The following is a 26,144-nucleotide window of genomic DNA, read 5'->3' as shown; positions in this document are numbered from 1 at the left end:
TGTCTTGAAAGAGCAACACGAAGCTGGAGCAATTCTTTGTTCTTTGAGCTTAGTGTATAATCAAGGAGTGGCGAAATGAATATCTAAAATTTTAGTTGCAATCTGCTAAGTGTACAAAAACAAAGTATGATTGCTATAGTGAGGGACTTGCTCCCTTATATGGATGCAGTGAGTTTGAGAAGAGAGTTTTTTTTTCTTAATTTTTAGTGTGCAGCTTTGTCATTGTAGGTGCAGTTGTACTTCCTAAGGCTTATTGGCGATATTATGAAAAACAATCAGTAAGCAGTTGTTTTTATAAGAAAAACATAAGTATGTTGCACGTGAATTGTCCACAATGATTTCAGCATAGGTTATGCTTGTGGGAATAAATCTCACAACCTAATTTGTTATACATATTTTTGTGTATAGAGATGTTATGGGGTGGGGACATTGGTCTCAGTTCATTTTTATCATCTGCCTACTTGTTTTGTGTGTATAATTTTTTAAACTTTTTGAATAATTTACATGATGAGATAAAGTTAAATACTTAAAATCTTTTGCACTTTGTTAGGATGTTAGAATTTCTTTCATCTTAACTGATTGTGAATATATAAATTTTAAAGTGTTCCAGAGGAGCTGCTGCATTTCTGTTGTTGAATTTTAGGGTTTTTGTTAAGTGAGTGGTAATCTTTAATAAATGAATTTTTGTGACGATATCTGACTTCGCAAGGTGTGAAAGGGAATCGACAGTGCTTGTGTAATCCAATATTAAGTCTCCTTTTACAGCTTCATAAAGCATCATGTGGGGAAAATAATCCTTTAAAGTTTACGGGGTGACTTATGTTAATTTGTATTCCAGAGTTCCAGCCAGTTGCTCTCATAGAATCTTTTCCTTTAAAAGACATGGGCAGCCTAGAAAGTGTTAGAATAAAGTTGCTTTGCATCCCGTTTTGCAAGATGACATGATTCAGTATATTTCATTATAGCTCAACTTGTACAGGAAACAGTGACTGCTTGGGGAGCTCTTTTAAGTGTTATCTTTATTATTTTCGGAAGTAGTCAATATGCTTTATGTATGGTCTTAGAATAGTAAGGAGCATACTTAGGTGACAAATTATATTTCAAATATTTGAGAGTTAACATTTAACTAAAAATATATTTTGTCAAAAGAAAGTTTACATAGTTAACTACCAGGTTACTAACTAAAAGAAGTAAATACTGATGAACAATATTATCTAAATAGTTAGTGATAAGTAAAGTAGCAGAATGATTTGTTTCCTAAACACTAGCAGAGATTTTGCAGAAGATGATTTAGTAATCGAATGCAGTATTTAAACAATACCTACTGTGAGGAAGACACTGTACTAAACATTGATATAAAATGCCATTTTTGATTTTTCTGAATGATTCTTCATGACATTTAAATTTATTATTTAATTGATAAGTTGTGATTTAAATATAAGAGAAGGCTTCTTAGCCACAATATTTTAAAAATGTCATTTAAGAAGTGTTAAATGGAATTGCATAGTTTTAGAGCCCTTAAGTACATTTAAACAGTATAGCAGATAAACTTTTTGTATTGATTTACATTTCAATATGTGTATAATTTATGAATTAAGATAGATTAGCGCATAATTTTGGAGGTGACAGTCTCAGACGATTTGCTCTCTTATGTTTCTAATTTAAGTTAAAGAGGAACTAAAGGTAAGTGAAGGTAAGTGCAGATATACAGCATAAGTAAGATGCTTGATATCAAGGGAAAACATTCAATAATAAGAATTTGGGTAAATAACCACCGCTAACGTAACATGTCTTAATCCTGTTTTCCCCAGTGCTACCTCCCTTCCTCTGTTGTCCATGTGTTCCCTTTTCCGAATGGTTCTTATGTGATGCTTAAAGCTCTTACTGTTAACATTGCTTACGGTTTGTAGGCTTTGGAAACTGTTATAATCCCATTTTCTGCAGTGTGAGACTAACCCAAATAAGTGTCTTCACTTTTACCTGCCTTGGGCCAGCAGCAGCACACAGTCTCCTCGTGGGCGGCATCACCTTGATGGGTTGTGAGGATCAGACACCTGCTCTGTCACTGACCTTCTGATGGGATTGTAGTTACTGTTACAGCTCCAGGCTTTCTCCTTTCACATTCGAAAACACTGACATGTTAATTCCCTGTGTTTACTCTGGTCACTTAGAATCCCATTGAAATGCAGATGTCCCAGCGAATGTTTGAGGGAGGGGACACATGCCGCATCAGTGTGAGCTAGGGCTTTGATTTGTGATAAATGAGCAGCCGCGGACAGGACAGGGTGGCTGTCTCCCTCATGTTGGGCACATATTTTTTCTTTCACCTCTATCCCTGCTGCAGTCCCTTAGCATTTGAGAGCAAAGAGAGAGCCGGGTGGCCAGCGTGGGGGCTGAGTGTGCTGGGCCCCTCTGTCTTTTGGGGTGTACGTTAAAAAGCTGTGTGTTGCTGGAAAGATAGGGATCTTTAGAATAGCTTCCGTAATCCAGCTGGCTCTGTCGTAGGCTCCCTTTTATTTTCTCCCTTAAAAACCTCACTTTTTATTGTTTTCAGTCATTGTTTCTGATTTTTTTTTCTAGGTCATTGTTGAAATCACTAAAAAGACATTTTGAAGCATTTTCGAGGGTTTTAGTTTGGAGAATTATACAAAGTCTCTGTATCTTGTTCCTCTTGTTTCTTAATTCTTTAAAAATTTGGAATAGAATTACATACTGCAAAAATCAGAACTGGACACGTGTTTGCAAAAACCACCAGTTCAAGCATTTCATCCCTCAGTGTCAGGGCAGGACAGCGGCAGGGAAGCCGGGGATTGGGTCTTGAAGAAAGGCACTGGGCGGCCGATTGGCGGGCACAGCAGCAGCTGAGGTTGCGGGGGGCGGGGGGCTGAGGCAAGACAAGAAGGGGTAGTGTGGAGGGGTGGAGGGTGTTGGAAGTTTAAAGGCCGAAAAGGTATTCGGGGCAGAACCAGGCCAGAGGTTGACAGAGGGGGAAGGGTTTCAAACCATGGGATTTCTTATCAGGGCATTTCTAATAAATACCTGATAATAGGTACTAAGAAATTTTGTTTTGATTTTGGTTAAAATGACTAACCTTGTATCTCATTTTAAGGGAAAATAGTCTTAACAAAAATGCTACTTTGTGACTTTTAAGTATTCAACACCTTCAACTAATCATTTTAAAAATAGATTTAATTTTGATTCAATAAAAAGGCTTGTGCTAATGCAGTTTTATATTTGAAATAATTTTAGACTTTTTGTGGAAAAATTTAAGCATAGAAACATGGACTAACATAATGAATGTTTGTGTATCATCGGCTTCAGCAGTTGCAAACCTGTGGCCAGTCTTTCGTATACCGTTGTTCATTTCCATACCTGCTCCCCATATCCCAGGCACCACAACCATTTTAAAGTTGAATGTAAAGTAAATGAAATAAGCTGTTGTAGCGCCACGTGTTTGTAAAGTTCATTAGTTTCTTTATACTTAAGGATATATTATCATTTCTATAGTGAAATACATAAACATTATGCTTTATTGTGTATCCTAAGAAATTTGGCCTTTGTATTTATTATATGCCATTTCAGGGATACAAGGAAAAGTTAAAGTATTGGAAATAAGTGTGTTCCACATGTTCAGTTGGTATTAGCTTAGTGGCCTTTTTGCAAGGGATTACTATTTTAAAAAAACAAAACAAAGCCAATTTAAAATGTCTCTGGTTAAGCTAGGAGTCAGTCTAGACATGGTACTGCCATTTTCCAATTATAACCCATTTGACATGGTCTGTAATAAAATTCCATTTCATGTACTTCTTGTATGATCCTTATATGTTACAGTTTTAAGAACTTTGGTTCTGATAGATGGGTAAAGAATTACTAAAGTGTTCATTTATTTGTTCATGGTACAGACATACTGAAAGGCTTCAATATTGTTAAAATAACCCTTTTCACATTTATCTGCCTTGATGAAAACTGATTTATTCAAAGTAATTAACATTTGAATATATGCCCTGATATCTCTTTTCTGACATTTTCTAATTTCACAGCTATGTTCCCTGATGGTCTTTTATCCAGTGTCTGGGTAGCATAATGTGACTGGGATAAAATGTCAGCTCTTCTACAAATGTTATTACTCTTCTTTGTAATTGAATCACATTTTTTATTACATCTTAGATATGTTTATTTAGTTAATCCTCATTATATACTTAATTCTGGAAGATAATTTCACTTAACCCTACCATATGATTTATTTTGGCTGCAGATGTTAGCTAAAAATACGACAAACAAACATGTTAAGCCTATGTCTATATAGTTTTTAAAATATTCAATAAAATGTTTATTGTATATAATTGTTCAATATTGGGTTCTTTAGCTGATCTGTTACAGATAAGGCTGTTTTTGCTTTAATTCTATTTTTCTGAAGGATGTTCATAGTATAAGGAATATACGTTTAAGTCGGTCCGGCCTTGGGGCCTGTGTGTTATCTTCTTAGAGTTTTACTTTGTAAGAATGTTGCCAAAATATTATTTCTCTTTTTCATTCATTTAGCTTTTGGAGCATGACAGATATGTTAAAGGCAAGCTATTGGCAATTTTTGTTTCTGAATAATTTTTTATATACTCATTGTGAGATTTTACTTCTATGTTATAAATGTACCGCTGGTAAAAAAAAAAAAAAAAAATCAATGCTTTAAGTTCTTTCATAAGCAAGATTATTTTTATGTGATTCTCTAAGAAATTCCTCCTTTCACACTTTTCTGTTTTTATACAGGTCCTCATGCTGATACCGCCAGCGGATGCCAGAATTTGCAGTGTGGTTTTCGAGCCTGCTGCCGCTCTGGCGAATGACCTTTGACTCCTGACTTTTGTCTACTTCATTTAGCTGAGCAGGCTTCCTTTCATGCACTTTACTTGTAGCACATTTCTTGTGTTAACCATCCCTTTTTTGAGTGTGACTTGTTTTGGCCCCATTCCTTTCAGCCTCAGAAATCTTAATTTACCAGTGAATTGTACAGTGTTGTTTCTTTTGCAAATCTTGTTTTTGTTTTAGAAAGGGATTAGGTCTTTTCATAAGAGTAAGGACAGTTTTATCATCTTTCTCTTAAATTGGATGCTTTGAAAATAATGTCACTAATGCCTTGCCATTTAAAGTATTTTTTAGATTACTTTGAGTTTAGTCAGTGGGGGGGTTATTGGTTCTCTTTCTATATAAACACTGTACCAAGCTTTGCAGATCTTTTCAGACATACACTTTTGAAGTTTTATTTTCAAAGACTGCACATTTTGGGAACCAATCTCTTTTCCATAATGTTTCCTTATTTGAACAATTCTCAGCGGGCCAGTTGAAACATACCCACATGTCAGATTCTTTAAGATTATAGGACAAATTGGCTTCTTGGTGGTAGCTCAGTGAGCTGGTAAAGCACCAATTTATTTGTATTAGCTTCAGAGAACTCCTGGTTCCTACCACTGTCCCCAAATTGTCAAATTTGAGAGGGATTTTTAAAAATTCCACAATCATTTGAAAAAATGTATAAATAAAATCTACTTTGAGGACTTTACCAATTAATTTCTTTTGTGTTTTGATTTTATTATAAATCTCAATGCAGGTTTAATTTAGTGTGAAATAGGAGTAAATATTTCAGCTCCCACAAAATCATGACCTTGATAGTTTTAGACAGATACTTAATTTTGTTGAGCTGAATCGTCTTTTTGAAATTAATTGTGCAGTAGTCAAAATTTGAATTTGTAAGCTTACTTTCGTTGACGTGTGAAGAGATGATGCGAGTGGAAACCTACTATTCAAAAGGTGCATATTGAGTCAGTTTTATACATGCTATATATGATTTTGTCACAAAGAGGAGAATAGTTGGGGCATGCCATCGGAATACATGCGCAGCTGTAGAAGAGGAAGTAGTCTTGCAGTCTTTTTTTTTTTTTTTTTTTTTGTCATCCCAGGTATTGTTTGTTTGTTTTGTTGGAGGAATTGGAGAGACACCAATTATAGAGAGACAGGTTTCAGTTCAGGCTAAGAGAAAACTTGTATCCTAGAGTGGTCTAAAGATGAAAGAAGAATCATTTGATGGGCAAATAAATAGGGAGAACCCACTCATGCTTGTTTCACTAACATTTGAATTAAACACTCTAAGGGAAGATCAGCTTTAAAGGGTGGCTGTCTCATGACTCTCTGAAATTTTACCTTTCTCTAAGGGGTCTCTCATTTTGATCCCACTCCTGTTAAACATTTGCAAAACAAATGATGGAACCACCAAACATTCTTGCAGGGAAGGTGTATAAGCAGACCATCTTACTTTTTGAGTTTATAGCTCTTAAACTTTAGTTATGTCTTTTGTGGTACTGCTACGCCGTGTCTTGTCCTTTAAAGTCCAGCCTAAGCACAAAGTGAAAAACTTTCTTGATTCCCTTACAGTACTTCAAAGGAAGTCTGAGCTTATTAAATAGTTTATAGGATCAGAAGTTTTATTTTGTAAGATTGACTCTTTTGTAGTTACTGTATTTTTATTTCTTTAAATGTTTAGTAAAGTTTATTTGAAAAGTTGACAGAAGGGACTGTTTCAGGAAAACAAACTACAAGAATATTTCTGCGGTGAGTGCCATCCAATCTTATACTTCATCCTATCTGTAGTTGTATGAACTGCGTGGTAAAATTACTCATCTATAACCATGCGCTGGGTCATCGATGGGGGGACCAAAGTTTATCTCCCAGTCAGAAAATAGCATAATATTTTGGGTGGAAAATTATGATAATACTTATGTAAAAAAAATGATTAAATGGTGTTTCAGGACTTGGCTCTAAATGTTATCCTTTTAAATTAATTAATTTGAGCAGCTCATTTCCCCAAGGGTTCCAGGTAATTGAAGTGCCTCCTTTTTGCTTTGTCCTGTGCTTCTTAACATTAGCAAACCACTGAATAGGACTCGGCAGGCTTGAATCGAACGACTTCAGTGTTGGCACTTGTCACGTGAGAACTGGTTTTCTGCTATCTGCCTTCCCTCCAGTCGCATGGGGAGACAGCGTAATCTGCGTTTAATTTTTATCCATTATCTCTGTTTCATTATTAACTTGTGGAGATGGTTAATATTTAATGATACACTATATATACTTGGTTTAAATTTACCTTGGGTTTTGTGATTGATTTCATTGATTATTGAAACTGTTCATTCTTAGAATAAAAGGGAATAGTTAATGCGAAGTGCCTTGTGGTTCCTGACAAATGTCAGGTGTTCAGTGCTGGGCAGTGTCCTAAATACAGTTGACCTTGAACAACTTGGGTTTCAACTGTGTGGCTCCACTTCTATGTGGATTCTATTCAATAAATACCTCTCTGTTTTTGATCCACAGTTGGGGGTCTGAGGATGTGGGGGGCCAACTGTATACGCCATTGATCTACGCCATTTTACATAGGGGACTTGAGCATCTGTGGATTTTGGTATTCTTGGGGCGGGGCGGAGGGTCCTAGAACAAGTCCTCCTTTGATACCGAGAGATAACTAAGGTTTTCGGAAGTCAAAAGTTCTACGCAGACTTTTCTTGGGAGGTTGGTGCCCCAAACCCCTGTGTTTTTCGAGGGTCAGCTGTGCTTCATAATGTACCGGCTTGTTTAATCGTCACAACAATGTGATGGAGCAGGTAATGTAATTACCACGCTCTTTTATATGGGGAAAATAAGTAACAGGTTAAGTCACTTGTCCACAAATTCCCAGCTCTTAAGGGGCAGAACTAGGATTTCTCTAGAGTTCGTGTTCTTAACCACTGTGCCATTCTGTCTATTGTTACATTGATAATGACTATTAAGGGTCAGTCCTCAAACTGTCCCTTAGGAGTTCATAGTAGAGGTATCAGAGGCATGTAAAAAGCAAAGGAGAATATAGCTGAAAGTGAAAGTTTTTCCTTAATTTGGTCCCTCTGTCTTTGTTTTTTAAGTGAGATCTTATTCCAGGTACATCAGTTGTTCTCTACTGGAGGCACTTTATAAAGGACATCAGGACATAAAGGACATCAGGCAAAATCTGGAAACATTTTTGGTTGTCACCACCTGGCAGAAGGGAAGGATGTACTGGAATCTAGTGGGTAGAGGCAAGCCATGGATGCTGCTAAACAGCTTACAATGCACAGGACGGCCACCCCCGTACCCATACTTCCATGGCCCAAAATGTCAATAGTGCTACTGTCGAGAAATCCTGCGTTATGTATTTCTATTTTGTGTATATCTTTCCATGTCAGCATGTACATTTGCATCCTCTTGCCCTGGCTGGTATGGCTCAGTGGATTGAGTGCTGGCCTGCAAAGCAAAGGGTCGCTGGTTCAACTCCCAGTTGGAGCCCATGCCTGGGTTGCAGGCCGGCTCCTCAGCTGGGGACGTGCGAGGCAACCACACACTGATGTTTCTTTCCTTCTCTTTTTCCCTCCCTTCCCCTCTCTCTAAAAATAATAAAATCTTCTGAAAAATTAAGACTTTCTTCCTAATGTGTCTAAATTGGACCCAGCTTTAAAGAGTCGATTTGAAGAAAGGTAAATCCTCTTTAATGGCTTACTATATTATCTGTCTTGGTCAGTTGGGGCTGCTATAACAGAATACCGTAGACTGAGTCGCTTAAGCAACATTTATTTCTCACAGCTCTGGAAGCTGGGAAGTCCACGGTCAAGGTGCTGGCCGATCTGGTTTCTGGTGAGGGCTCTCATTCTGGTTTGCAGACAGCCGGTCTTCCCATTGTATTATCCACACTTGGCCAGAGAGAGGAGGCAAGCTTTCTCCTGTCTCTTGAAAGGACACTAATCCCATCTTAAGGGCTCTACTCGCATGACCCAATTACCTCCCAAAGGCCTCATCTCCAAATACCATTTACAAAGGTATTGAAATACCACTTCAAAGTAGGAAATTGGGGGGGGGGGGTGGATATAATCTTTCAGTCCATAGCAATGTCTTAATTTTTTAAACTACTTCCCTTTTGATGAATAAATATATTCCCCTTTCCCCCTAAAATGCTGTGTTGCTTCAGTCAGTGAGTGTGTGTGTGCATGTGTGTACTTGCTTAGTATTTCTGTGGGATAGGGTTTTATGACATACTCAGCATTAAAAATAATTTTATGTTGCAGAGTTGTTCCTCCTTCCCTCAGAAAAGTAGCTTTGCTCTGCCTTAAAAGTACGGTTGATACTTGGCTGGAGAGGCAGAGAAAGGCTTCCAAGTAGCAGGCGAGCAAGTACAAAGGCAGGGTACCACGGAGCTCACAGTGTAAGGGGGGCCTGGGGAGTCACCAAATTTCAGTGTCAGAGTGGCGGAGACAAGGCAGATTACTAAATAAAAGCACTTTTTTTATAGTTCGAAAATTTTATTTGCGAATATCTTGTAATTGATCAACATCACTGAAAAATATTCTCATTGTTCACATGATACAAAAAGTGTACACTGAAAAAATTACCTGTTTCGTATAAGGGAGGCAACATAGATCCAAACAGACAAAACATTCTTGGGATATGGGTGGATATATACAGCCAAAGCAAATTCTACATTAGGAACATCTATATTATGTACTCCAGTGCTATACACAGCTTCAATTAAAGGCTTCAGTTCTGAATAGGGCATGTGAAGGGGAAATCCAGAGAACTGAAGGGAAAGAAAACAAAACAAATTTTAATAATATTCTTAAGTCTTTCTAGATCTCAAAGTTAGTTGTTTTTCTGTTCAGCTGTATATTAGTAATACAGAAAACAGGCCAAATGTCTTTTGTTGTTGCCAGCATACTGACTTGGTGTACGACACCCGGTGGTCACCCTCCGCTGCTCCCTTTCCTCTTCTGGTAGCCCCTGGTTTGCACAGTAGCCCGTGTAACTTTGGGGGCCTAGATTAAGTTAATCATTGCATTCTGCCCCCAGCCACAGAGATTATCTGCAGGGGTGGGCATGGGATCACAGCGAGTCTCCAAGTGAGTGTTGGGAAATTGCCAGGAGTAACTGCACACAGAGGCCCCCTCCTGCTTCGGCAGCGCGTGTGCACAGCCGTGGCCGGGAGCCCGCCCTGCAACTATGGGAGCCTCTGCGACCGCGGGAAGAGCCAGCTCGGGGGAGGGTGCGCCGTCACAGGGATGAGGGCTAGGGGTACTCCCCTCTGACTTGTACTTAAGTTACTTTTACTGCTCAGGGCTGTTTGAACTAACTTTTCTGTCACTCAAGAACATCCTGGCTGAAAACCTGGCCTTAAAGGGTATGTTTAAGTCAGTGACTAGAATCAAGTGTCCAGCTTCACACTGTCCAACAATGCGTACTGTCTTATTAGTTTGGGTCTGCTTTCTAGGTTTTATCCAGCTGTGAACACAGCACTACCAGCGGTCGGTAGAGAACATATATTGTCTATTCCTGGGATTTTTTCTTAGCAATGAAAAGTAATTAGTATAAAATGGCATCCTTTTAGAAAACCTGATTGAGAGGAGTTGGTTTTACCTTTATACACAGTTGACTCTAACATGAATTAGTCAGATGGTTTCATTTTTTTTAATATTTGCAATGTCTTTTTTTAAAAGTTACTTTTTCCATAGGATCGTCTTATTAAATTTTTTCATTTTAAAGGTATTATTTTGCTATTCAATAATATGCTAATTACTGGGATTTGAACTTAAAAAAATATTTTTTTATGTTCATCCAAGGACACTTTTTCATTGCTTTTAGAGAGAGGAAGGGAGAGAAACATTGATGAGAGAAAGCACCAATTGATTGCCTTCCTTATGCTCCAGGACCTGGGATCGAATCCGCTGCCTTTCAGTTACAGACGACGCTCCAACGAACTGAGCCACCCAGCCAGGGCTAGATTTGAACTTTTAATCACAGGTTTTAGTCTGTGCTGCTTCATCCGTGTAGTTTGTAGAGCAATGTGGGATTTTAAAACGTTTGTCTGTTACAGTCTACATTTAATACCATTCCGCACCAGCTCCAGATGCACAGCAAAGCGGTCAGAAACCACGCACCGCACAGGGTGGTCCCTCGCTGCCCCAAGCACCCGCCTGGCGCCGTACCCTGCTACCTCCATGTTAACTGCCCAGGTTCTGCACTTCAGTCCACATGTCCGTGCCTATTCTGCAACTACCAATTTCCACTTAATCTCTTCACTTCTTTCACCCAGCCCCCCACCCGCCCCTCTGACAGCTGTCTGTTGTCTGTATCTATGAGTCTGTCTATTTTGTTCATTACATTCTAAGTGAAATCATGTGATATTTGTCTTTCTCTGACTGGCTTATTTCACTTCGTATAATACCCTATAGGTCCATCCATGCTGTTGGAAAAGTAAGATTTCCTTTTCTTTAGGGCTGGGTAGTATTTAATGGTGTAAGTGTTACCACAGCTTTTTTATCCTCTCTTTTACGGATGGGCCAGCGTAGGAGTTTGATGACCCTACACCGACCGTGGAGCAATTTCCCACTGGAAACAGGGAAGCCGCGGGCTCCGCCGGGAGGCGTGTGCGCTTACCCGGTAGTCCCCGAGCTGCCGCAGCAGTTCCGCTCGGTGGTCGTCGTCTACCTCCTCCCCGCGACGGGTTTCTAGCAGAGGCAGGAAGTGGCGCAGCGTGGAGGTGCAGTACCTGTTCCACCGCGTCAGGTGCCGTGGCCTCCAGTCCATGATTTTTTCTTTTAGTATTTTTTCAATCCTGTTTATAAAAAAAAATAAATTCCATTTCTCTTTCCTTCCTTTTCTTTTTCTTTCTTTCTTTCTTTTTTTTTTTGGCTGATTTGACTTTTATAGCTAAAAATCCCATTTGTGTGCAGTGGGCATTCACGTGATTACATAATGGCATTTCTCGAGGTGGCGCGGTCCCTTCACAAGTCATAGTTGCTACTTAATGGGGGCTAATCCCTGAGGACTCAGAGTAGAAAGGACAGATAGCCTAAGGGCCATAGCGGGTGCTTGAAGGGGACCGCAAAAGAGGGAACACTGGGTAAGGGGGACCGCGAAATTCAATACAGTCAGCCAAAGGTGTGTTATCACGGCATGTTCTTATCATTTTGCTCATTGGTAACATATATACAGACAAACGAGACCCAGGCATGAAGGGTGGGTTTTATGTGGAAAGCTTCGCATAGGCCACGAGTGCTGCCTATGGATCGCTTCCCTGGTGCCTTCTATTCACGAGGACTGTTTTTCTGAATTGCCTTAATACTGTCTTTAAAATATCATCATTGCAACTTAAGTTCTGGTACCTTGCTTTACAGTTTAATATGATGGGTATTGGGCCCAAAGAATGTGTGAACTTGAACACAGAATGAAAGAAAATAGCTACCCTTTATTGAGCTGTTGTTCACTAGATACTGTGCTAGTTGGTGCTTTTTATACATTTTTATTTAATCCTATCTGTAATCCTGTGAGGTAGGGGAGCACATTCCCAATTTTACTTAGAAGGAGACATTTTGAGGTGGGATAAATGACTTGGTGATGGCGGGGGGAGCTGGGATTTGAACTGGGGCCCTGCCGGTTTTAAAGCACCTGTGCACCCCTTAGCAAACAGACGCAGGCGCCCAGCCAGCCCCCTGTTACTCGGGAGCTCTAGGACCCCCCTTCTCTTTGGGCACATAGCACGTATCTTTGTGTTGGGTTTCAAGACGGTCTGAGCAAGAATTGCCTCGCACTTCTCGTCCATGTTGGAGAACTCGATGAGTCTAACCAGCAGTATCCTGACGCTCTTAGAATTTTTTGGCTAGGCGGACCAAATAAAGCTTCATTCGAGTTTGAAATTGAGAGTACACTGGTGTTTCCGAGTAGGCAGTAACCCCTTTAGCGAGGCCAGGTTTAGTCTTCGGTAATCCAACGCGAGGCCTGCACAGCGGCGGCCGCAGCAGCAAGGGCACGTCGGCCCCGCAGCTGGGTCTGGCGCGTCTCAGGACCTCCCTTCCGCTCCCGAAGCCTGTCGCCCCTCTGAGCCTCAGTTCCCACACTTGTGAAACTGGAGAAGTTCTATCGTGCAGGGTTATAATGGTTTTAGGGACTCCAATAGGTACGCACCTTCCATATGTCTTAGGTTTATAAACTAGCTAAAGCGCAATAAGCCACTAATTGGAGGAAGAGGCACGTGTAAGCTGAAGATTATATGTCTGAACAAGACCCATTAAAATATGATGTTGAACTCTAATCTGAGGCAGAACTTTTGGAGAACTGCCTAGCACCTCTGGAGTTCTTGTTTGTCCCATACCATGCCGATGCTAAAATCTTTTCAGCCATGGGATTTAGAGATCACATTTGTACCTGGGGTCTATAAACATGAATTAAAATTTAATTGCCCAAATTATTTCACATTGCTGCAGGCTGAGAATTGTCCAGTTTGGAATTACGCTCCTCCTGACCGAGTACAAGTGCGTTAACGGGTATCACGTGACCTGTCTTGTAGCTCAGCTGCAGCTGCTTTGTCTGTGCCCTGGTAAATCAGCTCTTCTGGCTGTAAAAGAGGAAGTAGTTCAGAAATTGTAGAAATCATTTACACCTAATTTGAATAGTTACACATCCTTTTCTAGATCTTTTTAAATTAGGAAATCTTAAAGACATTCAATCAGATACAGGGAATAAAATAACATGCTAATGCACCCACAACCCATCTTAAGTAAAACATCACAAATAAATTATAGTGCTGTGTAGTTCTTCCCCAGTTTCCCTTTTCTCTCATCACAGAAGTAACTGTGACGTGTATTTGTTTTCTAGCACTTTCATTCAACATGCATAAAGTACCTACCATGCGTCACGCACTTTTGCAGGTGAGGGGCATATAGCAGTGAATAAAAATCCCTGTCCCCATGGTATTTACATTATAGTCAATGGAGAGAGGCCAATTAATAATGTGTGTGTGATTTTACTACAGACGTGTGTTCCTAAACAATATACTGTATGTTTTGTAAACTGTAATAATTTTATCTGATGAGTATTGCTTTTTCTCTTAACATTATATTTAGAAATAATAGCAAACACATTTTTACAGTGCTTACTAAAATTAATATTGATGCTTTTGTGTGACAATTATAAGATACTCTGTTGTGTACTGTGATTTATCTCTAGCCTGTTCCAGTTCCCAGGCTCTCGCAGACCTCGTTCCTGTGAAAAATCTTCCATATGTCACCTTGTACGCATGGGAGAATTTCTCAGGACGGTCTTTTTTAAACCTTTTTTGAAAAAAGGTTTGATCACAGTGAGAAACACATTTTATATTACACACCCAGTATACATATGTATATCCAGCTCTCAAAGTAGATAGTAAACAATTCTTACGTTTACTACGTGAAATCTCCCAGGACCCCTGTATATTTTATGAGTAGATCATGCTGTGAAATTCATTTAGTGAGTTGACACCAGAACTTGAACATTCACATAGAGTATATTTTGTGACATTTTTTATGTCACAGGACTCCTTATGTCAAAAGGTTTTTTACATATGTGTATACTGGTTCTTGATATGATGGTTATTTCTTATGGTGAGTGAGGCTCAGCTAAGTTTGAAAGACAAACATATTTTATACAAAATATTTAGGAGTAGAATTAAGGGTCAAAAAATATTTGGCAACCCAGTACAGAGACTTCAAATTCTTTCCTTGCTTTGCCTACATTTAATTGCCATTAAAAGAATTATACCTGGACGCTGGAAAGGCCAGGGTACGGAAGCCTTCTTGAAAAGAAAGATTTCCATAGCTTGGGTCTGGTGACATCAAAATTTATCCTTAGTGGTGAATCATATCGTTGAACATTAAACCAAATCTAAAAAAGACAGGACTCAAATTAGCACGTGTGTGTGCGCATGTGTGTATGGAGAGGCAGATCCCTGCTTCATACAGCACCCTCCATAACTAACGGGTTCCCCAAACGGGTTGCAATCAGAATCACCTGCTGGCACCTGGAAATCTCTCTTGAAAAAGTTTTCTCAGGTGATAACTGAATATGCTGTGAGATAGACATTGTCAATGTTTGGAAGAGAAAACTGAGGACAGAGCCAGGACACAAGCTCAGGTCCTCTGAATCCTGAACTTTATTCTGCTTCTTTGTAAGGTGACAAATTCAACCAAAATTTTATTATTTAGGACAATTGTGGAACTGCACTTGACACCACATTTCTTTAAATGCTATATATTTATATAAAAGTTTTGGATACATATTTATTTAAGTAAATAGATCAATTAAAAAAAATAAAGCAACAGTCAACCATGTAGAAGAGGAGATGTCAATACTTACATTATCGGGACCTATTAAACAGCCCACGCTTTTTAAGGGACAGAATGTATCAAACTGTCCATAAAAATGTCCACTGCAGGGATTCCATATTAAGTAGTGACTTTGCTCTTGAGTTAGCACATAGGCAGTTGGGCCCTGAAAGAAAAGAGCCATTAGAAGAGTTTCCAATTAATTATGCAATTAAGGTCAAGAGTGCTTTGTACAAATAATTGATCATTTTTAGATGGACAAATGTATAATGACATGCATCCATCAATGCATGTCATTATACATTTGTCCATCTAAAAATGATCAATTAACTCCATGGCTAATGGGAAAAATTAGTTCAAAGTTCTAGGTTGTGCTGGACTTAAGAAATAAAATCAATGTTTATTTTTGCAGAATTCTTGCATCTGCTCCTAGTGCAGTTTAGTGAACAGACAGGTTAATAGTTGTGTTGCTCAACCAGTATACAGTAGCTTAAGATTGGATGAACGACTACTAATGGAAATGAGCACTGCCTTTTCTTTTTTAAGAAAACAAGTTTTAAAACGATTAATGGTGCTTTCCAAGCATTTAGAAGGCTGATTATATCTGACTACTACTTCTGTTTCTAATACAGTAAGTAATATTTGAGATACATTTATACTTACGCAAATACATAGAAGATAATTGGAGAAGGTACATATCAAACTGTTAACAGTGGCTGCACCTGGGATTGGGGGTTGGCGCCTGAAGAGAGACCTGACTTTTTGCTGGGAATACCTCTGTACTATTGGGTCCTTTTGTCACAATGAGCATGTATTCATTTTTGCTCATGCATGGTTTCATTTCATTCTCCGACTTGTGGGCAGAGCCCTGAACCCAGGCCCGGTGGCTTCCTCGCCCAGTGCTCCTTTCCTCAAACCACCTGTCTCTGAAAGACACTGACGGAGGATGGAGTAGGATGCGGATGTGACGCTGCCTGCCTAGCAGCAGCCTGTGCTGTTTAATTCCCAGAGGATTCCTGGAGCCCCGTAGCCTCTTCTTGAAACATTTTGGATAAGCTGCTTTAGTCCATGTAAATTTTCTAAACTTATACTCAAAATTACCTCAAGGTAATTTTGCCCCAAATGTAAGGGTATTTGCAGAGAGCTGGGGAAATAAATTCTAAGTCACTAAGTCTCCAGTCTAAAAAAAACAATGATAATACCACAATACAGCTGCTGACACGCTTGGCTCCTGTGGTTATCTGCCTTGTTCCCTTTGCCTGTGGGTTAATAGCAGATGCCTGTAGACTCTGGAGAGGAAGGAGAGATTGCTAACCTTTCCACGCCTCTGGTCCCCTTCCCCCCTTAGCTGAATAACAGCAGGTCGCTGAGGGAATCAGAATTCTTAGTAACGTTGGCAGGAGAAAGCTCCATACTAAACGGACAGAGGTAGGTGGGGCTGTGCTTGAGAACGGCTTCCGATTTGCCAGAAAATCTGAAATGTGCAGGGCTCAGTACTCGGGCACCAGTGAAAACCATTTTGTGACTTATGACTGGTTCTCTCTGCTGTTATGGAGTCTCTGGGCCACTGTCTTACAACTCAAAACAATGCTATTAAAATCAGCCCTGTTTACCGTCTGGAACATAACAGCCCTGTGAGGTAGGCACACTCCTCTGCGAGAGCCCACCCACACGGTCTCACCTCTGGAATGGCATTGCCCGTGATGAGCCAGGCCTTTTTACCCAGGGAGAGGAAGTAATTGCATAGTAAGACTGCGTGCTCTTCTTCATCTCCTGCCAGGAGATCCAGAAATTGCTGACAAAAAGAAAAGAATTATGTTGCGGTGACTGACAGCTTCATCCTGGATTAGCTGGCTGCACGGGATTTCAAAAAGTCATTGTTAAAATTAGTACCTTAAAGTATATGACCCATTTTTAAAATCTATTCCTAAATTTTGGTAGTGTGTAATTCATTTTTTTAAAAAGCAGTTTTAGTGGACATGGTGCTTTCTCAGACATTGAAGACATGGATTTCTAGAATTGATTAACACTATGGGATGAGGGAGACACGTTTTAAAATTTTACATTTCATTTTGACATTATGTATGACAGCTTACTTAGTGCTGAACACTTTTTTAAAGTTATCAGTAACTTTAAAAAAATTATTTTATTGATTTTAGAGGGGTGGGGAGAGGAACATTGATTTGTTGTTCCACTTATTTATGCACTCATTGGTCGATTCTTGTTATCTTCCCTGATTGGGGCTTGAACCTGCAACCTAGGAGTATCACGATGATACTCTAACCAACCGGGTTACTTGGCCAGGGCTAAAGCCTATATTTCAGAGCAGGTAGGTTCACAGCTAAGTTGGGAAGAAGGTCCAGAAATTTCCCATGTAATCCCTGCTTCCACATGTGCACAGCCTCCCCATCATCGTCCCCCACCAGATAGGCAGGTACCTTTGTGACAACTGACAAACCTAGAGCGACACATCATAATGACCCAAAGTCCAAAATTCACACTATAGTTCAGTCTTGGTGTTGGACGGCCTGTGGGCTTGGACAAATGTATAATGACATGCATCCATCTTTATAACGTCATACAGAGTATTTTCACTGCCCTGAAAGTCATGTGTGCTCCGTCTACTCATACATGTCTCCCCTACTCTGCCCCCAAAGGGTTTTGAACACATTGCATTTAATTCCATAACAGACCTTTGAGGGGAAGTGGAGGCACAGTGGGGTGAGGTAACGTCTAGGAGGCGGTAAAGCCAGCCGGGCTCTAAAGCACACGGACTATTTCTTGGCATATTTTCTTACCGATGTCTCCAGGTGGCGGAAACTTTTATCTCTAAAATTGTCAACGTTATGTTGCCAAAATGTGTTGGGGAACAAAAAACTTAAAGGGCACTTCAATTTTTCTGTAGAGCTATCCTTCACAAGGAGTTCTATATTTTAATTTTATGCAAACACAGTACAACACAAGATCCAGAAACAGAAGGAATACCAGTGAGAGAGGTTAGTCTCATCCTACCAAGACCCAGCGGGAGGAACACGGCACAGAGACTGTAAGCCTGTCGAGGGCCAGGGCCAGGCTTTTGCCAACAGCCAGAGGTCAGCACAGTGCCAGTCCTGTGGCAGGCGGCCAAGAAATGCGTACTGAATGAGGAACGACATGGCACGCCTTAAGAAGCCCGCAAGCTAAGGAATATACAATTTCCAAATGTAATAGAGGGTATAGATTTGATTTTTTTAAATGAATAAACCTGGGACGTTGTTAAGGCAATACTAGGAGGGTAAGTCAGCGTTAAGACATCTCAAGTGTTTGTTTTTTAGTTTATTTCTGCAAGTAACTAATTTTTGTAAACTTTTGATCTTAGGGCAGATTGGACCTGAAAGGAAAAAGATATGTCAGAATTCAGCTCATCCCACTCAACGATGGCCCAGTAGATTTTTACAATGACCAATGCATGTCCTAACTTAAAATTACACAAGCCATTTAGCTAATATTCTGAGAAGTCAGCTCTGACTAGTCAGCCTGTGAGGAAGAACTACTTACATCAGATGTGCTCCATAAGTCACAGATCCCAGCAAACGAAACAGAGTCGGGCAAGAATGGAATCAGTGACACATATCGAGCCACCAGCTCCTGTGTAAACAAAATTAGCTTTACCAAAATAATTTCTAATCAATAGAAAGCCGGATTTTCGGCCTCATTTCCTGCAAAAAACGTTTCCTGTATCACGAACATTCACATGTACAAAATGAAACGAATCCTCACCAAGTGCTTCCCAAGTGTTGTATGAATATTAGCCCATTTAACCCTCAACCAAACATCCTACAAAGACGGTCATTGTTATTACCCACTTTTTACAGATGAAGAAACTGGCTCCCGCATCACTTTGAAATGTCCTTAACATTTTTCTTCCCCACTTCCTTCCTCTGGTAAAATGAGACTTCCCAGGGTCATCTTGTGTTTTCACTAGCTTGGCCCTGAAGACAGCCATTTCTCCAAGGAGCCCTGCTCCCTCTGGGAGAGCATTAGTCCTTAGAAACCAAGATCAGGGCGCTGTTGTAGGTGCAACTCAGATTTATGTAATTTATAAGAAGGTGGAACATCTTTTCATATGGCCTCTCATGTTTCCACTTCTGTGAATTTCTGGTTATTTTGCATATTTTTAAATTCATGTTTTTTTACATTGATGTGCAAGAGAAATATCAATTAGCTGCCTCTTTCACACCCCCAACAGGGTGGTGGGACCTGGCCTGCAATCCAGGCATGTATGTGCTCTGACCTGGAATCGAAACTCAAGACCTTTCGGTTTGCAGGACGCCGCCCAACCGACTGAGCCACACCAGTCAGGGCAAGTCTCAGTTTCAGTGTGAACGAAGTTATGGTTCTTTTTTATAGTTTGTGCTTTTTTGTCTTGTTTAAGAAACACTTTCTATCTCAAGTCATATACTCGTAGATAGAAATGCCTTTCATGTTTAAGTTCTCAATCTTTCTGTCATTGAATGATGTGAAATAGGAATCTATTTTTATTCTTTATATGAAAAAAAATCACTGATTCTGGTACAATTTATGTAATAGTCCCCCTTTTGTTATGAATCTCCAATGCCAGCTTTGTCATATATCATGTTTGAATAGGTCATATATGAGGGGATCTATTCTGGAGTCTTCTCTTTTATTTTTCTCTTAGTTACCCATGTGTAAATACCATTCTACCTTAATTGCTATGGTCACGTCAGCAGTCTGGAGGTATGGTGAGACAAATCTTTCTGTCGAGTTCTTACTATTCAGGATGGTCTTAGCTCTTTTTGACACTTTGTACTGCCACAGAAATATGAGAATCAGCTCACCAAGTTCCACTAAAAACTGGAAGTCTATTTTAACGGTCTTTGTCTTTTAACTGGAAAGTTAATCCCTTTGGTTTGATTGTGACTATTGGTAAATATTGAGACAATTTTCACTACTTTGTTCTGTGCTTTTTTATTCCTTACAGTTTTTCTATATATTTTTCCCCTCCCTACTTCCCTTCACCCCGATTTCAATTTTTTTTTTTTTTTTTTGGCACTGCTAGTTTGGAAGTTACAGCACTCATTTTTCTTACTCTTTTAAGTGGTTAATGTAAAAATTCCAACATGAAAATTTCACTTAAGTTCAAAAGTTAATAAATATCTTTGACCTCATCTTGGAAAATACTCGTACAAGGGCATTACATTTTGCAACAGCTTGGATGGACCCGGAGAATATTATGGTGAGTGAAATAAGCCAGTCAGATTTCACTTACATGTGGAATCTCATGAACAAAATAAACAAACAAACAAAACAGAAACAGACTCAGAGAGAGAACAGGCTGGCAGTTGTCAGGGGAGGGGATTTGAGGAACTGGGTGAAAGAGGCGAAGGGATTAAGCAAGAAACCCACCAAACAGACACAGACAGCAGTGTGGGGATTGCCAGGGGGAAGCGCCATGTTCGGGAGGTGAGGCGGTCGGGGAGGTGGACGAGCACAAAGGGGACACATTGAAAAAAAATTTTACTACTCCTGTGCTGACACATGCATCTTTCCCCCCAGGATTTTGTATTCTATCCTGATTTTACACCCACAGTATTATTATTGTTTTTATGAAAACAATGCTGTTTTAGATTTCTTCATAAATTTCCTTTTTTAAAAAAACAACTTAGCAGTATGTGTTACATCTAGAATTTTTCTGAGAGTCTTCCTTCTCTTTGAAGTATATTTTTAAGGAATTCCGAAGGTGAGGATCTTTTGGCTGTAAATTCTCCCAATGTCTGTATGAATGATAGTTTCACTAGATATAAATTATTAGTGTGATGGCTATTTTCTTTCAGTCTTTTGGAAATATTCCTTATCTGGCTTTCATTCATGCAATTCAAAACCCTACTGGTCTAACTACTTTCTTTTGTAGGTAATCTGTTTTCTCTCGAGCTGCTTTTCAGATCATCCTTGCCTTTGTAATTCCCTCTGATATTCCTAGATTTTGATTTCTCTTTACTTACCTTGCTCAGGATTCACTGGGCTTCCTGAATTGGAGGATTGTCATCTTTAAAAAATCTTGAAAATTCTCAGCTCTCTCTCTCTGAATACTGCTTTTCTCCTTTTATACCCAGTTTGGTCCGCCATCCTCCACTATGCCTCCTAACAATTCCTTTGTATTTTTTCTTTCTTTGTGTGTGTATTCTATTTCAGTAATTCTGCATTTCACTGTATGAATCTAAACTCTGTATCTAACTGTATTTAATGTTTTGCTTAACTTGTTTAATTTTTAATATTAACTCTCTAACCTTTTATTTCTACAAGTGTGCCCTTAACCTGTGCCCGCCAATTCTGATAGTCTGTTGTTCTTTTGTTCCATATTCAGTCTCCTAGATTTCTGAAGCTTATTAAACATATCTATTTTTAGAATCCAATTGCTCTAATATCAGTAGTCTTTGTGGCCAGATTCTGCAGTTTGTTGGTCCTGCCCACTCTCACCTTCACGGTGACTTATTTCTTTATGGATGCTTTTGTTTCATGTTGCTTGGAACTTTTTCTGTGGAATTTTTTTGGAGGCCGAGCTTAAAGAATGTTCTAGAAGGATTTGTTTGCTTCTAGGGGCATTACCAACAGGGAATACTTTCAATGAAATTTTTGGTTGAAGTTTTTGGGAGTCATACTGTAAATAGTCATACTGGTCATACTGGTCGTGTAAATTCCAGTACTGCATGTGAATAAATGCAGCTTTGCGATGAGGAATTCCCATGGGAGGCCTTGCCTGTTTTCCCTTTCATCCAGAGTTGAGGGTGAGGCAGGCGGGACTCCCCCTCCAGGGCCGTTGTAATCTAGCCTTCCCCCGGCACCCTCCCCCCGCTTCCCTCCTGCCTCCGCAGCCTGTGGCCCACGGAAACCCAGCACCAGGAATTACTCCATGACCTCAGGGCAAACATTGTTTCAAGCCCTCACTTGCCTGGAATCTTGCTCTCTCGCAGTTTTCTGTCTCTTCCTATTTCAGCCATGATTTTTCAAATGTTTAAAATATTTTACTCATCAACCTGAAAGGCTCTGTACAGGGAGATGTTTTCTGCACGTCTTTCTACTATGTTAGAGACAACAGAAGTCCCTTTATGGTTTTCAATAAAAATTGATTAATAAAAAATGTAAATGAAATGTGGAACACAAGGTTTTTTTTTTTTACATACTTACATCTGCAAATAGGCATATCATCATCTTGGTCCTAACTACTATATTACTAACTTATGAGCAGCAGTCACTCCCTAATCTAGCCTCTCCAAAGGCCGTGAGGGGTTGCAGGAGTCACTGAAGAACAGCCTGCTTCACGCCCGGCTTCTGTCCCCGGAGAAAGGCGCGTGCGTGTACGTCGGGGCCCATTCATTCTGGTGTTAGGTGACGCACGGCGTGCGTCCGCAACACTCTGACACTGGAGATCACTTTTGCTTAATTTGAATTCAGTGATGCGTACAATGTTAAGTATAATACCGAATAGTTATCCTGGTATAGTACGAAGTGCGCGACCTCTGAATCGCAGGCCTAGGTTCAAAGCCAGGTGAAGTTACTGAGAATACAAAATGAAGACGTGTTTATGTAAGACACTGTGAAAGTGTAGAGCACCTTCCAAATACCAGCTTTCCAGCAGCCAATATAGTGTCAGGGATACAGTAAGCATTCAATAATTGTTGAAAGAATGAACCAAGAATTACTATCCTCTCTGGTACCTTCAAACTTTCCTAAGGAACATAAACCTCATGGTACTAAAAGTGTTTTAATCATGACTTAACCACGGATGATCTTGATGTAGTTACTTTTTAAAGTATATACTATGAAATACGGTGATTAAGATGGCACTAGGTTGAAATTTTAACACACGCTTAGCACCAGCGCCGGCTGGCTGCGGAACGCTTACCGCTGTGGCCTGCGGGTCGTTGGGAGAAGCCTGGAGAAGCTCCTGAGGCGGGTTTAACGGCTTGAGATAGCGAGTAATGAAAACCGTCTTCCCGCTCAGGTCGAGCACCGTCGTCGTGCACTGCCGATTGGGGAACTTCGAGGCACATTCAGCTTGAAACTTCTCTGTTGCTTGAAGCAACTTCTCATCTTCCTGGGAATCAAACTTCAAAAAGAAAGGTTCCATGGAGTTTATATATGATTATAGGAGACACAGTAACACTTGTTCACATCTCCTAGTTAATGTGGACTATTGGTAAATGTGTGCTCCAGGAAGTCGGATTGATGACCCCATTCAACACTGTCATACTCTGGTGTCCCCGAAGCTTTAATTATATTTATGATCCCATAATTAGATAGATTCATTAAATACTTAAATATATATTGAAATGGGATCGAAAGAAAGTAGTCAACAGACAAGTAGCCATATAGGGTTAATAAAACAACATATAAAACTTCAACTATGATGTACTAATTCTGACTGATGAGAACCAAGCAATAGTTTTATGATGTGTATTTTGATGTTGGTTTTAGAAGGAAGAAGGGCTCAGAAGTCTCAAATCTCAAATGCAAAGCTTAAGCAACCCATATGAAATGGACAACAAGTTTACAGATGTATATGGGTGTTTTAAGATGTTTCAAATCCATAATCAATGTGTAAATAATAGTAATGGCTTTCATGGAAAAAGGAAGCAGAGCTAGAAACATCAAATGTGTAATAGTTACTTTAAGTGGTTCTCTGACTCAAGATGAGCCATGAATTCCCAGACTTTTAAAAGTAACTCAAAGCATATGAAACAGAACACATTTCTATTGCCTTTTCCCCCTCAAGCCATTGCTAAAAATAGCATGAAAAGCAGCAGCTCTTTAAATGTTTTTACAAGACTTTTGCTGCTTAGTATAAAAATATGTGCATTGTTGCTTATACTTCAAGGGATTCCAAGACAAATACAAATAAACTTTTATTAGGAAAATTAATTTTTAAGTAAAATTTAGATTCTAGGCAGTGCTTAAAAGTTTTTTTGTTTTGTTTTTATGGTTTTTTTTTTTTTTTTGAGAAAGAAAACACACCCAGGTTTCCCCCTCATTCTCTGCTATCCCCCATCTCTCTTTATTTTATTTTTTAGCATTTAAAACCACTGATATACGATATGTTTATTAACTTTCTATTCTCCATAGAGTAAGTTTCCTGAAGTCAGGGATTCTGTTTTGATCTTGGTTTTATCTCCAGTACCAAGAATACTACCTAGCACACAGTAAGCATTTAACAAATATTGCTGAGTGAATGAAAACTATCATACTACTTTTTATGACTTCGTCCAGAATTGAACATATTCTAATTGGAGCTGGACCATGGCTTCTGTTTCTCATTTGATTTCTGTACCTGAGAAATTGGGGGAGCGGTTGTGGGGGTTAGGTGGGACAGAGGCAGCTCCAAAAGCCAATGTATTATTCTCTTGGGATGTCCCCCTGACATTGGAATCTTAACAACATCATCATCGTAATCACCTTCAACTCATCGTGGCAGCTACCCCCCGGGGGTAATGATGAATACATAAATAGGTGAAAAAGGTGGGCTTCTAGGGCTTTGGTATGGGTGTGCCGCAGACCCCTACAGTAGAACAGTCAGGCCAGAAATAATTGTAATTTTAGAAAGATGGAGAATTATAAAACAAGGATGGTGAGAGAAGAAAGCCCCCCGTGAGATTTCATCCCTGTTTCTTTTAAACTCATTCATTCATCCAATTATTTGAAAAATGTTTGAGAATCAACAAGGTTCCAGGTGCTGTGGATGAATGAGTATGAAACAGGCCCCTCAAGCAACTTCTAGTCCAGAGGAGAATGTTAGTAAGCAGCCAGGTGCTTAAAATACTTGACCAGAATGTCTGTGGGGAGAAAGACAATGTGCTGTGGGAACACCGAAGAGAGGCAGCTCTAGGCATTGTCCAGGAAGAACAATGAAAGTCTTGAACTGTGGCCTTCCAACTTGAGAAGAGTTTGTCCCACCTTTTACGCCCCTTGGACCTGGATGTTTGGTGCTGTATTTTGACTCTGTAAGCAGTGCTTCTTGAGAGCAGGGCCCGTGTTTGACGCATTCTTTGTTCTCTTCTGCACTGAGCGTGCACAAGGTAAACATTTAATAAGCATCAGTGGTCATTAATCCCTTATTCAGGCCACTGGGATGCCATTTCATGGCGTGAAACAGTAATTGAAGGAGTGGTGTGCTATGCTAGTAATCTGAGTAGTGCCAAGCAAAAGCTCCATGATGAATGAATTTGGGCCATTTATCATGAGCCAAATTAAGGGGGGCCTGACAAACTCACAATTTGATTCAACATGAAATTGGGAAAAGTCTTAACCGGCTTGATTCTTTAACCTCCAGGTTAATGTAAATACTTAAAGGAAGCTGAATGGGTGTTTCCTCCCTTTGAATACTTACACTGTAACAGCTCAACTCATCAGAAATAATTGTCACAAACACACTGTCTCTGTAAGAAGCTGCTCATGCGCGTTACGGACTTGAAAACACGTGACGCAGCTCCCAGCATGCAGGTGACATTCAGACCTGTGGCTTCCCAGAGTCCAAGCTAAATGAGAATCCTTCTGACATAATGAAATGGGCCAAAGGACAAAGCTGCACAGTCTTGGTGGAACTACAGCTGTCTGTAGTTCATTGCCAAGGGGACACACACACACATGAGGACCCAGCACATTCCATAAGGTGGCAGAGGACAAACACAGCTAATTAAAGCCCAGTAACTGTGGACTGATGAATGCTCAACATATGAATGGTCCAAGCACTTGTACCTTTTTAAGCATCTCACTCATCTCTCAGAGGCAAGAAAGAAAAAAAGAGAAACAAGAGAAAGACTTTATTAACAGAATCTATTTTCAAAAACTTTTTCTTTCTTTTCTTTTCTTTTTTTTTTTTACCAAGACAGTATAAAGTGGGGAATGTAGGAACCAGAGTTTCAGGCTTTGCTATGGATTTTTTTAGAAAATTCCATGAGTAAACAAACACCTTTAAAA

At 39.7% G+C, this 26,144-nt stretch overlaps 2 protein-coding genes across 3 annotated transcripts in view; one reads left to right on the top strand and one right to left on the bottom strand.

Annotated features, from left to right (window-relative positions):
* FBXL5 (F-box and leucine rich repeat protein 5) overlaps positions 1-5,554 on the top strand; it is a 35,887-nt gene extending 30,333 nt beyond the window's left edge. The window contains exon 11 of one of the 2 annotated variants that reach the window (XM_054581953.1): positions 4,765-5,554. In XM_054581953.1, the coding sequence (XP_054437928.1) occupies positions 4,765-4,841 (77 nt within the window). In that variant the 3' untranslated portion in view covers positions 4,842-5,554. Of the gene's footprint in view, positions 1-4,542; positions 4,572-4,764 lie in introns of those variants that run through there. The other variant, XM_054581954.1, reaches the window with a different exon arrangement.
* Positions 5,555-9,430: 3,876 nt separating this feature from the next.
* The window catches only part of CC2D2A (coiled-coil and C2 domain containing 2A), a 91,012-nt gene continuing 74,298 nt past the window's right edge, over positions 9,431-26,144 (bottom strand). Inside the window, exons 30-37 of the mRNA XM_054581952.1 lie at positions 23,077-23,280; positions 18,711-18,800; positions 16,855-16,968; positions 15,205-15,339; positions 14,611-14,733; positions 13,371-13,429; positions 11,473-11,650; positions 9,431-9,619 (exon numbers count right to left, since the gene is read on the bottom strand). Coding sequence (XP_054437927.1) covers positions 9,431-9,619; positions 11,473-11,650; positions 13,371-13,429; positions 14,611-14,733; positions 15,205-15,339; positions 16,855-16,968; positions 18,711-18,800; positions 23,077-23,280 — 1,092 coding nt within the window. The remainder of the gene's footprint in view (positions 9,620-11,472; positions 11,651-13,370; positions 13,430-14,610; positions 14,734-15,204; positions 15,340-16,854; positions 16,969-18,710; positions 18,801-23,076; positions 23,281-26,144) is intronic.

The sequence above is a fragment of the Pteronotus mesoamericanus genome, unplaced genomic scaffold (genome assembly GCF_021234165.1).
Source record: "Pteronotus mesoamericanus isolate MK-2021 breed Mesoamerican mustached bat unplaced genomic scaffold, CSHL_Meso_final contig_68, whole genome shotgun sequence".
Lineage (NCBI taxonomy): Eukaryota > Metazoa > Chordata > Mammalia > Chiroptera > Mormoopidae > Pteronotus > Pteronotus mesoamericanus.
The sequence above is the reverse complement of the archived record's forward strand: the minus strand, read 5'-3'. Positions and strand labels throughout refer to the sequence as shown.